This window comes from Grammomys surdaster, unplaced genomic scaffold (genome assembly GCF_004785775.1).
Source record: "Grammomys surdaster isolate TR1022 unplaced genomic scaffold, NIH_TR_1.0 205, whole genome shotgun sequence".
In the NCBI taxonomy this organism is placed as follows: domain Eukaryota; kingdom Metazoa; phylum Chordata; class Mammalia; order Rodentia; family Muridae; genus Grammomys; species Grammomys surdaster.
The window spans coordinates 2,319,862-2,332,506 of record NW_021604650.1 but is presented as its reverse complement, the minus strand read 5'-3'; the positions used below and the strand labels follow the sequence as shown (position 1 = coordinate 2,332,506).

General features: G+C 50.0%; 2 protein-coding genes across 6 annotated transcripts; one reads left to right on the top strand and one right to left on the bottom strand.

Annotated features, from left to right (window-relative positions):
• The first annotated feature begins 1,093 nt into the window (after positions 1–1,093).
• Positions 1,094–2,458, top strand: Rnaseh2c (ribonuclease H2 subunit C). Its single transcript, XM_028771064.1, has 4 exons — positions 1,094–1,310; positions 1,423–1,604; positions 1,680–1,799; positions 2,049–2,458. The coding sequence occupies exons 1-4, from the start codon at positions 1,139–1,141 to the stop codon at positions 2,073–2,075; spliced, it is 501 nt and encodes a 166-aa protein (XP_028626897.1). The 5' UTR covers positions 1,094–1,138; the 3' UTR covers positions 2,076–2,458.
• Kat5 (lysine acetyltransferase 5) lies at positions 2,242–9,613 on the bottom strand. Of its 5 annotated transcripts, none has more exons than XM_028771061.1 (14): positions 9,537–9,608; positions 9,371–9,437; positions 8,982–9,050; positions 8,755–8,891; positions 8,313–8,468; positions 8,149–8,223; positions 7,774–7,848; positions 7,020–7,268; positions 6,855–6,944; positions 4,829–4,969; positions 4,662–4,755; positions 3,036–3,195; positions 2,838–2,919; positions 2,242–2,753 (listed from the first exon to the last, which is right to left on the bottom strand). In XM_028771061.1, exons 1-14 carry the CDS (start codon positions 9,546–9,548, stop codon positions 2,619–2,621), a joined length of 1,542 nt encoding a protein of 513 aa, XP_028626894.1. In that variant the 5' UTR covers positions 9,549–9,608; the 3' UTR covers positions 2,242–2,618. The 5 variants fall into 5 exon arrangements, with proteins under 5 accessions (XP_028626894.1, XP_028626893.1, XP_028626892.1 ...); XM_028771060.1 differs by having other exon boundaries at positions 8,313–8,495; positions 9,537–9,563; XM_028771059.1 differs by having other exon boundaries at positions 9,371–9,613.
• Between the last annotated feature and the right edge of the window lie 3,032 nt (positions 9,614–12,645).

Sequence of the window (12,645 nt, the reverse complement as noted above, 5' to 3'; positions counted from 1 at the left end):
GCATGTGTAGTGTGAGCTGGTAGGACATGTGCAGTGAGCTGGTGGAGCATGTGCAGTGTGAGCTGGTGGAGCATGTGCAGTGTGAGCTGGTGGAGCATGTGCAATGAGCTGGTAGAGCATGTGCAGTGAGCTAGTGGGGCATGTGCAGTGTGAGCTGGTGGAAAAGTACAGCCCAGCTGGAAGTATTGCTTGGAGACCAATTTGGAAACACTGTTTGCTGTCAAGGGGGCTGGAATTTCCAACCTTATGGCATGTAGACAGGCCAGGGGCAGAGGGTGTTCCCCTTGAGGCTTGAGCAGCTAAGCCCTGCCTGCAAGACTTCTCTAATCATTACGTCCAGCCCCACTGGAAAGTAGCCAGACCCTGTCTTACAGAAAAAAACAAAATTCACCCAAGATCAAGCCACAAATTGCATCAATCCCTGAGCCTGCCGCAATATCAGGTTGTAAAATCCCTCAATTCTCAGACCACTCTGGATAGTGCTGCCCCACCTCCAAAAATCCTGCATAAAGCCTGCCTCCTGCTCAGTTCTTTGCTGCTTCTCTTCTGAGCAGAGACAGCCACCCTCCCACCTGTGTCTTTTCCAATAGCTCTCTTATGTGAGGTTTGTTATAGGATATGCTTTTGTAGTATTTTTGGCTCTCAACCTTTCTCCTCAGAGCTGTAACATTTACTCTGGTCTTAGAGTCAAGTCAGGGGCCTGGTGTTGTTCTTTCTTTGACCCTTTTTCCCTACAAGATGGTAGTTCTAGAGCACATTCTTAATATGTCCAAGGCCCTGAGTTCAATTCTCATCACCATCAAAATTAGTTTATCAGACAACCTATATAAATAGGACTCTTTTAGGAGTACCTTTAGTTTTTTTGGTTTTTTGTTTGTTTGTTTGTTTACTTTCAAACAACAAGAACCATAAAAATATTAGGGTTTGGTGGGCACAAGCTAAAACCCAGCACAGGGAAGTGGAGGCACAAGGATGAGATCACACATAAAGACTTGACCACAGGAAGGTGTGTCCTTACAGAGAGCAGCCAGAGGAAGACTACGATTCCCATAAGGCTCTGCATTTAGTGTGCTCGGTCTCCCGACAGGCCCTGCGTTCCTCACCCGCCAGCTTTTGCCTGAGCTTACAAGTATCTGAGATGAAGAATCCGGAGGAAGCGGCGGACGGGAAACAGCGTATTCACCTGCGCCCTGGCTCCCTGCGTGGCGCCGCACCGGCCGAGCTGCACCTCCTGCCCTGTGACATTCTGGTCAGCCGGCCCGCCCCAGTAGAACGCTTCTTCACGCCCGCCGTCCGCCGCGATGCTGACGGTGAGTCCGGGCAGGCCTCGCGGTTCTCGGGCTTCGTGGTCCGCGGAAGAGGCCGCCGATACATTCTCCCGGGGCCAGGCCGGCCTGATGGCTTTGCATGTTCCCCCTGTAGGGCTGCAGGTGTCGTTTCGCGGTCGCGGCCTGCGGGGCGAGGAGGTAGCTGTGCCGCCAGGGTTTGCGGGATTCGTGATGGCGACAGAGGAGATGGGAGAGGGACTGATAGGGAAGCTAAACTTCTCAGCGGACGTGGAGGAAAAAACGGACGAGGCACAGGAGCCACTAGAGAGGGATTTGGTGAGCAGAGGGAGATGGTAGGTTCGGGATGAGAGCAGTAGCTGCCGTCCCGATTCTGAACCCGGCCTTTTCCAGGACCGCTTTATCGGAGCCACCGGCAGCTTCAGCCACTTCACCTTGTGGGGTCTGGAAACGGTCCCTGGTCCAGATGCCAAAGTGCGTAGGGCCCTAGGTTGGCCCAGCCTTGCTGCAGCGGTACGTATACTCATGGGCACTTTTCCCCTCAGGCTTAGTCGGTTCTCCCACGCGCTTCGAGTCGTGTTTCTAGTGATTTGGGGGTTTGGGGGCAATAAACACCACGGGGATCATGGCTCCGAAGGTCCAGACTAAGGAGTGGTGGGAAGCATTCCCTGCTTTTCTCTCAGGCTATCACCCTGAGCATCTGGGTCCCCACCCAACTGCTGTGTATTATAAATCACAAAGTAGAAGTGACTCCTGTTGCAGATTCACGCACAGGTGCCCGAGGACTGAGAACCAGAGAATGAAAATGAAAGTCACAGAACCCTTCACACCACTTTGGAGCCACTGTTTCTATCCCAATAAATGAGATCTTCACAGTGCCTATGAGTCTGTGGGCACCTTAGGACCCTGAAGCTGGCATTTCATGGCACCCAGTCTGGCAAGAACTCCTGATAGCTCTGCCTATATAAACAATTTATTTCTGGGGGCAAGAGGGGCCAGAACTTTGCAGCCAGCACCCACCCCACCCTCCAGCTCCTCCTTTATAAAAGAAATTTTTACAATCAGCAGTCCTGTACAGAATGCTCCCCACCCATCTCAATGTACACAGCTGCCTGGATCCCTCTGGTCCGCGTTCAGAGTGGACCTGGGCCAATAAACCAGCTATCCTTGGAGTTGGCCTAGACCTGAGCTTGCCTTGGTACTGGCCACTAGTTGGCTCCTCCTCTCTTTTTGGGTCTGTCCTTCAGCCTGTTTCCCTTTGCATGCCTCGTCGAAGCTCAAATGGGGCAAGATAGGCTGCCAGCCACGTTGGTGTTGCATGGGTAGTGTGTGTCACCACTTCCCTCGCTTGCTCCAGTCCTTGGGAGTGAAGTGCAGACACTTGGAGTCGATCCGAAGGAGCCGCTTGAGCATGGCCCGCTCATGTCCATCCACGATGTCCTCTGACAGCGTTAGGATGTACTGGCCCTGAGCAAGAGATAGACCCAGCTCATGGTCAGCTCAGAGCCTGCATCCCGTACCCTCACCTATCCCCTAAGCACGCCTCCTAACCTTGTAGTAATTGATGAGGTTGAGGTACTGCAGTGTGGAGATGACATCTTCTTTCTTGATACTAGTGATTTCACTGATCTCACTGTGGGGATGGGGGTGGGGGGAGAGTTAAGTCCCCTGAGGGTATTCATCTGTCCCCAGAAACCTCAAGAACAGACAGGATATACCACAAACCCCCAGGTGGGCATTTGGGCTCACTTGATGGTGATCTGTGGCCTTTCCCCGCTCTCCGACTTCAGCCCCATCAGGATCTCCAAGATGGTTTGGGACCAGTAACTTCGGTAAGATAGGAGGCCAAGATCTGACAGGGGTTTCTCAGGAGTTCCTGTTTTCCCTTCTACTTTCGAGAGTTCATAGCCTAAAGCAATGGAGCACAAGAGGCAGAGTAAGCGTCACGTGTACACCGCGGCACGTAAGAAGAGGGACTGTGGAGCTGGGCTACCTGGCTCTGTCTCCCACTTACTTTTGGTGATGGGTCAGCAGCTTCCCTGCCTGCCTTGTAGGGGAGCCAAAGGCGGCTGGAAGAGCAGCTATGGTTGGGTACTTGTCATCCAGTGAAGGCTGATGGGGCGAGAGTGCTATATTCTCCACTGCCTGTGTCTGGGTGTGTGGCAGTAGTGAGGGAGCCCTTTGTGGTCTGAGGACATGGGAACCCTTTCAGTGTCATCAGCTTAACTAGCTGTGAGCCTGGGAGTGTCAGCTGCTCTTAGCAGAATGGGGTGGGTGGTTAATGACAATAGGAAAAGACAGAGCCAGGTACCTGACCCTTGGTGACCCTTTCCCTTGTGTTGACCACTAGGCACTGCCACACAGACAGTTCCTGAGACCTTTAGGCCCACAGAGCTGACAGGGCCCGGGGAAGGTCCCTATTACTTTGGAGACACCCTTCTTTACCCTCACCTATGACCTCATAATGACCCCTGACATTCTCTGCTCCTTGCTCAAACACCCTTGGAGGGAGGGGCAGGAGAGGCTGGTGTTTGGGAAGAGGAAGCCCAGAAAGGGAAGACAGCTACTGGATCCCCACAGTCGACGGTCCCACAAATCCACTGGATGTCATAATTGCCTCTGTAGTTAGGAACCGTGTACAATGATTGTCTTCCTACCCTTTTATTGATCTGCTGGCATTTCTGTGTCCTACTAGGCAAAAGTAGGCACATCTTCTTGGTTTGCCCTTTGAATTTCCTTTCACCTGCTCTAATCAGTAAGATGCTCCAAACAGATGACTTTGAACAAATCAGACATCTGTGTTTTCACCAACAAAAAAGCTAAAGCTTCTTTGCAGACTGAGAATGTCAGAGAATGATTAAACAAAGGAATGGGGACAGGTGGACTAGCACAGCAGGGAACAATGTCATTTCAGAGTTAAGAGTCCATGTCCTCAAAGGGGGCCAGAGCCCACTTGGGTTTTCAAAGACTGGCCTTACAAAGAAGCAGGATAAAAGTCTATCTTTCTGAACACCCACTGCCTGCAAGGCTCAGGCATCCTTGGTGACATAACCAGTGATCCCTGATGAAACTTTCTAGGGTACACATCGAAGATGGACATGAGGAGCTGCCCGAGCTGCTTGCTCAGCTCCAGATGGGGATACACGGTTCCCGTCTGGGAAAAGTTGGGTGGCTCACAGGCCTTTACCCAAAGACAAGTGGATGCTGGGAACCTACTCCAGGAAACAGGGAAGTCAACTGAGGAAAGGACCTTGGCAGAGTATCCCTTTATTCCTGGTGGCTCTCCTGGGGACTGGTTTGTCTGCATGTAAAGCATACCCACATAGGCATGGTCTGCCAGCCCCCCAGCCTCCAGGCCAGGTAGTACATACTCACTGAACTCAATGAGCAGCTTGCCATAGCCCCGGCGCTGATAGGGAGGCAGAGTCAAGATGCAGGCCACATTGTAATCTTCTGTGGACTCCTTTTCCTGGAATAAGAGTAGGTGGGTTAAAGAAGACCAGGCTCAGGGTAGCACAGGGACAGTCTGGGTGGGTGCTGACCTTGGAGAAGTAGCCCACGATGTGGAAGCCTTTGCAGTCGTACTCCGTCATCACGTAGAAGAGGAAGGGGTCTGTGTCGTAGTACAGTGTCTTGTGGTCCAGGAAGCACTTGGCCAGAAGACACAGGTTTTGTGAGTAACTCTGTAAGGAAAAGACCTGCCAGTCAATACTCTGGGAACTGTTCAAAGAGTTACATTTGACTGTACACTTGGGACTGCAATGTGCCTATATACAACATGACATGACAGTCTAGGACCTTTGGGAGTCCATTCTCCTTCCACCATGGGTTCTACAGTGAACTCGGGTGGCCAGACTTGAGTGACAAGCACTTCTACCCACTGAGCCATCTCAGGGCTCTGAGGGACACTTCTTTGTGCTGTTCCAGATGAGAGGGTTGAGTGTCCCTCCCAGGACCCTGACCCACCCCACCAGTCAGAGTATCGCACTGCTTAGGTAAGCACTACTTCAGTGATCAGGAGCCCACATACTAATGTCCAACTGCCTGCCCCTCGGTGAGCTGTATAGCTTCCACATACCCAGCAAAGCCTCCCCTGGGCCTGCATTGCCCTCTGTTCAACTTAACAATAGTCAACAACATTTCCAAGCCAGGAATGGTAGTATATACCTAGAACCTCAGCACTTAGGAGGCAGAGGCAGGTACAGCTTTGAAATCAGTCAACTAGTTGTTTTGTTTAAGTTTCCAAATGGACTCAGCAGTGTCAGGAGAGAAGTTCTACCCATATGGCTGTTCTTCGAGTCTGGGAGTCAGACCCCTAATGCTGTAGCCACAATGATCCTGGGAAATGGTCTGCTAGCCTCCAGTGGAGATTTAACGAACTGCCAGCCTTAGGGATTTTCTCTACAAAACTCTGGACTGGCTGGCTGCCTTCTCACACGTGACTTCTAGAGGAAGCTTCTAGACAGCTTTGCAACTGCTGGTTATCAGCTCAAACACCACACTTAATGTGGGACTTTGTGTCTTCCTCTTGAAGTAGCTCTTCAAGGTAAGCTCCCAAACCAATCCGGCTATCTGCCTCTCTCCCTCCGTACCCTGGAGGCCTTAAAAAGTGTATCTCAAGGACCTCCACACTTGTCACCTAAAGAAACCCAAACCTGCTCCTCTCCACTGATCTTGTGCCTGTCACCTGACCTTTGACCTTGCCTCATCACCTCTCCTTTTCCTTTCTGCATGCACTTCCTGGTATATCAGTGCCTGCATCTCTGAACCCAAATGCTTAGAACTGTCTAAATATGTTCTCTCTGTCATGTCCAGGCTCACAGGTTAACCTGCAAACTATTTCAAAACAGATCTGACTATATTAGCCTGGCTGGCCTGGAACTCCCTATAGAACACCAAGAGACCTGGCTGCTTCTGCTTCCTGAGTGCTGGGAATAAAAGATATACCAGCACACCCAAAGATCCTTTTTAGAACTTGGTTTTGAGAAAGGCTCTTACTCTGTAGTTCAGACTAGCCCTGAACGTCAGCTCCTCTAGCATCAGCTTCTTTGATGCTGTGATTCTAGATGCACCACCATGCTGGGCCAAACTGTTCTTAACTGCCTCTAATTTTATATTTAACCTTTGCTGCCTTACTTTTTTTGTTTTTTGTTTTTGTTTGTTTTGGATCCCTGAGATAGGTCTTTTTCACTTTATAGCTCAGGTTGGTTTGGAACTCATTACAGCCCAGACTAATCTTAAACTCAGGAGTTTTCTGAGTGGTGGGATTGGATTATAGGCATACACATCTCCAAGCTCTGATGACAGTTTCCTCTGCACTTTGCTAACCCAGCCTTGTTTCCAGACACTCCTCATACTGGGAACTGAATAGCTGGTATGTCTGCTTCTGCCATAGACAATGACCTCTCAGAGAATTTGTCTAAATCCCAGTATTCTGTGCATTCCCCTGCTCTACGTCAGGAATTCAGTACAAACAGTGAACTGATATATAGCCAGAGTGGTCAACTGTTCTGAGCAGGAAAAGGTTGTTCATATGACTTATTCCAGCCCCATGTCCAAGCCACTGACCTTGTTTTTCCGTCCATCAATCTCAAAAAAGGAGATGGTGCCCTTGCGGTAAATTTCATTGCCTGGAGGGTGCCGAAGATCACATTTGGTCTAAGGACAAAAGGAGGATCAGGTGGGGACTGGTGAGGCTACACTGGGTAGGCAGCCTCCCAAGACCCCTCATACCAAGTGGCGTTGCAGACACTTGAGGCTACGGCCATATTTGAGGCAAAATTCGCACAGGTAGAGGACAGGTAGCGTGGTAAGCTCTTGTGGGTACGGGGAGAAGTACCACGGCTTGAGGCGGTGCCGGCCAAGCTCAATACACTCAATGTTCTTCATCCGGGTGACAATGTCGTCGTGGCTCCGGTCAGACACCAAACTGCCAGTCATGCGTGGTGCTGATGGTATTCCATCTGAGCTGTCCTGGGAATCCTGCCCAAGGCAAATGGAAAATACTAAATAATAGCAGTTAAGCAGAACATGGCTCACGACACTGCCATAGGTTTCTTCCTGCAAGTCTAACATCAACTAAGGGGAAAGCATCATAATCTCCACTTTCCAAAATAAACCAAGACCGAGAAACTGGTAGTATAATAAAAAAACAGCCCAAAGGTTCATCTGCTTGGCTCTCAACCAACACCTTCACTGCCTAACACCTCTTGTCTACTTTATGTATTTATTTTATGTATTTATTTTATGTATATGAGCACAGTGGTGCTCCTGCACCAGAAGAAGACATCAGATCCAGTTACAGATGGATGTGAGCCACCATGTGGTGGCTGGGGATTGAACTCAAGACTTCTGGAAGAAGTGCTCTTAACCGCTGAGCCACCTCTCCAGCCCTCTTGTTTGCTTTTAAATTGGTCACTGAATAAACTCTCCATGCCCAAGTCCACTCCCCTTTCCCAGCTTCCCTCTCCCTCTGCTCGATACCCACCTCATCAGTGCCCAAGCAATTAGATTTCCGCTTCCGTCCTGGCTGTGCTGCCACTGCCCTACGGGCTGATCCATTCTGTGGACAAGACAGGAGAAAGGGTAACCATGAGATGATCCTGGCGGAGGATGCTGGACAGCAAGAGGGAAGGGGGGAGACCAGATGGGCTGGTGGGATGGCCTAGTGGTTAAGAACCCTGATCTTTCAGAGGACATGGGTTCCTTTCCCAGGACCCACATGGTGGCTCACAACTATCTCTAACTCCAGTTTCAGTGGATCCAATGCCCTCTTCTGGTCACCTACACAGGCATGCAAGTAGAACACATGCATAACACAGACAAAACATTCATACACATAAAAAAAGACTGGAAGACTCACCTGGGGGAACACTGAGGCTGGGGCTGTCTCGCTGGGCACTGGAGTTGCTGGTGAAACCACCTCCACCTTCCGTTTCTGCAGAGAGAAACCAAGAAAGGTGGGTCAGAAGGTAGAGAAGGTGGGACCTGAGAAGAAAGCAAGGTCCCTGGAATTGCTGAGGGTACCGTTGAGCGGTGGTTGGGTTGCAGGCAGGAGCTGGAGGAGAGCGGCTGGTCAGGCTCGCCACCTGGAATGGCCTCCCGCTCCTTGGGCAGGTTGAAGCGGAGTGTGATCTGGACCGGGATTGGCAAGGTCTTCCCGCTGGCCTGGGCGGAGGCCGGCTGTAGAGATAGGTCCAGGGTCTTCCTCTGGGGTGGGGATGGTGGTGGGATGGCGAAGGGGAGGATGGGCCCCTCAGCATGGAGTGATCAAATCCCACCCTCTGCCTTCTCTAAAGCAAGGCAATACTGGACTCTGGAAGCTACACCTGCAATTTAGCCCCCATCCTTTGCAAGCTGAAGCCACAGCAGAAGAATGCTGCCTCCTGCCCATTCAGGAACCCCTGAGGCCAAGAGATGCAAGAAGGAAGAGGCAGGAGAGAGATGATGAAATGGGGGACCTACTCACCACCTCTCTTTCGGGAGAGCCGGGGCGGGACCCAGGAAGTCCGTTCTTGGTGGGTGTTTTGGCCTCTTTCTTGGGAAATTGGATCTTCTTTAAGTCCAGCCGCTCGTGAGTCACCCATTCATCCAGACGTTTGTTGACTGCAGCAGTGAAAATGGTTCAGGAGGGAATGCCAGAGGCTGCCCTCAACCCTATCCAGCAACCCCACTTCATCCAGGCCCAGGACTCACAATCAATGTAATGGACATAGAAAAGCTTCCGGCCACTGATGTCCTTCACGCTCAGGATCTCAGCCAGGGCTATGGGAACAACACAGACAGGGGGTCTTAGTCAAGGCAGGTCATGAGACTCCACCCTTCGACCTGAATTCCACCTCCAGGCTGCATTCGTATGTCCCAGCACTTAGAAGGGCTGGTTCAAGACCCCTTTAGTCACCAAGTGACACCTCTCTACAAGCCCCGCCCGGACCATCTCCGTACGTCCAAAAGCCACGCCCCTCCTTCCGAGTATCTGCGACCGCCCCAGGATTGCAGAAACCCCTCCCCCTCCCGTGTGATCGTTGACTCCCTCCCGCCCCTCGCCCTCAGGTTCCTTGGACCCGCCCCCCGACGTCACTCACGCCACTCATCTTCGTTGTCCTGGTTGCGCCGCAGCACGGGCAGGCGGCAGCCCTCGATTATCTCCCCCTGGGGAGACAGCGCGGCGCCAGGGTCGGCTACTGGGGGGCCTCGGGCTCTACCCACCTCCCCTGGCTCCCTCCGCCCCGCCCCGGGCACCGGACTCACCACCTCCGCCATCTTCCCTCCCTCCACTGCCACTTCCGGCCCCTCTGGGAGACGTCACTTCCGGAGCTGAGTGCGCTGTAGGCCCCAGCCTCTTGAAACTGTTCGAGTGAAAACACTTGAGAAGCACTGCTAGCTGGTTGGTAGTAAAAAGCAGGCTGGTTTGGAGAATGAAAGAACAGGGCGTTGTAAGCCTGAGGCCAAGTACTAAATGGAATCCATTACTCGCACAGCGATTGGAGGGACGCAGAGTCTGTCACGTGACGCCCACCGGGTGCGACGGTCACTCAGATCTAGTGTTCAGGCTTTGTCTGGCGGCAGTGTTCTGGGGAGCCTCATAGTGGCAGTGTGAGGTGTCACCCTGACTAAGAGTCTAAGGAGTGGGATTTTGAGCCCTGGGGAGTCAGAACTGAAGGGCTTTAAAGATCCAGCCTGGTGTTTGCATATGGTTGCACAGGCCTGGGGACTTAGGAAGATTTTTCAGTTCTTAATACTGGATTTTTTTTTTTAAATAGTATACATATGGCTCTATATGGGAGGTTCAAAGTTCCAGTAGTCATTTAGTCAACGAGGATGGATGCCTCACTTGGAATTCATTATACATCAGAATTCCAAAAAAGTAGGCTCTAATGACAGTGAAGGAGCAGACTTGCCAATGAGGAGCAAGTAGGCAGAGTAAAAGCAGCCTGGCAGTGGTGGCACACTTCTTCACTCTGGAGGCAGAGGCAGGCGAATCTCTATGAGTTTGAGGCCAGCCTGGTCTACAGAGTCAGTTCCAGGACAGCCAGGGCTACACAAAGAAACCCTGTCCTGGGGGGTGGCAGGGGAGGAAAAGCGTCTTTGTTTCATGTACCAGCAGAAGGTACATCTTCCACCTTTGAATAGCAAGAATAAAGGTGTGTTCTCCTACCTCAAAGATTTGAGTTAAAAGTGGATCTTCCTCCAAGCACTGGGGAAGCAGAGGCAGGTGGATCTCCCGAGTTTGAAGCCAGCTTGGTCTACAGAGCAAGTTCCAAAACAACCAAGGCTACACGGAGAAACCCTGTCTTAAAAACACAAAATGAATCAGTGGCTCTTTCCACTTCAGATTAGGCAAAATTCTTCACATTTGTGTTCTTCCATTTTGGGGTTTTAGTTAAATCCAGATATAATCAAATGGACAATCAAGAATAAGTATCGCAGATATTAATAAAGTGCCTAAGGGGTGGGGGGACCCTTTAGCCTCTGTTCTAAGTGTTGCCAGTTTAAATGGTTCCAGGTCCACTCGGCTACTTTTAGAAGAGTTTATGTGAAGAAGTAAAGGAGGAGTCTTGGTTGCATCACAGGAGCATTAATAATAACACTTGGATTTGATATGTATGTAGACTATGTTAAGCATAAGAAGTACGGAAAAACCATTATGCCTTTTGTTATTGTTGGCTTTGAGATGAAGTCTCACTTGGTAGCCCTGCTTGGCCTGGAACTTGTCTTGAGGATGACAATAGGCATGTGCAAGCACACGGTATGGTATTTTTCTCTCTGGTGAGTACTGAGTTGTGCTATCTTTCAGAACATCCAATCTTCCCCTGAGGAACTGAAACATCACTGAGTTTCTTACTACAGCCTCACATACATGGGACCCAGTGTTGCTTTCTTGTTTTGGCTCCATGAGTCTGTTTTTTAATGTATATGGCTGTTTACCATAATATGTGCATGCATCAGTTACACACAGTGCCTGTGAAGGCCAGAAGAAGGCATTGGATCACCTAGAAATGGAGCTACAGACAGTTGTGAGCCACCTTGTGCTGGGAACTACTGTCTTATGCAAGGTAGCAAGTGCTCCTAACCACTGAGCCTTCTCTCCAGCCTTTGTAATTTTAATTTATAATTATGTACATATGTATGTATCCAAGTGTGGTTTTGTTCTTCTGAGTGCAAGTGCCCCTGTAGTCTAGGAAAGGGTGTTGGGGTGCTGGAGAGATGGCTCAACAGTTAAGAGCACTGACTGCTCTTCCAGAGGTCCTGAGTTCAATTTCCAGCAACCAAATGGTAGCTCACAACCATCTGCAATGGGATCTGATGCCCTCTCCTGGCCTGCTGTATACATAATAAATAAATAAATAAATCTAAAAAAAGGGGGTGGGGGGTACGCTAGAGAGACGGCTCAGTGGTTAAGAGCACTGATTGCTTGCTCTTCAAGAGATCCTGGATTCAATTTCCAGTAGCCTCATGGTGGCTCACAACCATCTGTAATGGAGATCCAATACCCTCTTCGGGTGTGTCTGAAGACAGTGACAGTGTACATACATACATAAATAAATCTTTAAAAACAAATTTTAAAAATTTTTTAACAAAAAGAAAAAAAGAAAAGGTTGTTGGATCGTCTGAAGTTGGAGTTACAGATGGCTGTAAACTACCCAGAGTGCTTAAAGTACAGTTGTCATCACCGAGTCACCTCTCCAGCCCTTGTAACAAATTCTTTAAAATGCACACAGTTCTTCCTTCGTCGTACATACTTCTCTCTACTTTCTATAAGGTAAGTCCAGGTCACTCTTTAAAATCATAACTTCCTCCACTGTGGGAATTTGTTTGTTTGCTGCTGTTTCCTCAGCACTACTAGCAAAGAACCTAGCTAGTATCTAATGACTACAACAGGCCCAAGAAATAGTGGATGAGCATGTGAAATATGGATGCCCCCAGTTGATTTCCAGAGCTTTCAGGAGCCTAAACCCAAGCAAAGCTGCTGGGACACATTAAAAAGGCTGTTTGCTTGTTTGTTTTGTTTTGAATTCTATATGTCTGGGTGTTTTGCCTCATGTATGTCTGTGCATTGCATGCCTGCCTGATGGCAGCAGAGGGAGACTAGATTTAACGATGGTTGTAAGCCACTGTATGGATGCTGGGAATAAAACCTGGGTCCTCTGGATATCTGGACATACTGTGTAGGTATCTTGTCTGGGGCCACATGTCCAAAGGCTCTCAGATCTGAAAAACTAGAAAGTTCCACAGAAACCTCAGGGTATGAGAGATTGTCAACATGGAAACTTGCTGTCTCTCCCTCTAAAATGTCAACCCTGTCCAGGTGTGGTGGCCCATATCCACAGTTTCCATACTACAAAGGCTGAGGCAAGAG

Bases quoted from the DNA above. Each gene is read 5' to 3' on its own strand.
- Rnaseh2c (XM_028771064.1), top strand. From the start codon at position 1,139: ATGAAGAATCCGGAGGAAGCGGCGGACGGGAAACAGCGTATTCACCTG. The intron at 1,605-1,679 runs GTGAGCAGAGGG...GGCCTTTTCCAG, and splicing joins AGCCACTAGAGAGGGATTTG to GACCGCTTTATCGGAGCCAC. The intron at 1,800-2,048 runs GTACGTATACTC...CTCCTGTTGCAG, and splicing joins GGCCCAGCCTTGCTGCAGCG to ATTCACGCACAGGTGCCCGA.
- Kat5 (XM_028771059.1), bottom strand. From the start codon at position 9,548: ATGGCGGAGGTGGTGAGTCCGGTGCCCGGGGCGGGGCGGAGGGAGCCA. The intron at 7,269-7,773 runs GTGGGTATCGAG...TGCCTTGGGCAG, and splicing joins ATTGCTTGGGCACTGATGAG to GATTCCCAGGACAGCTCAGA. The intron at 2,754-2,837 runs GTTAGGAGGCGT...TCTCTTGCTCAG, and splicing joins ACCTCATCAATTACTACAAG to GGCCAGTACATCCTAACGCT.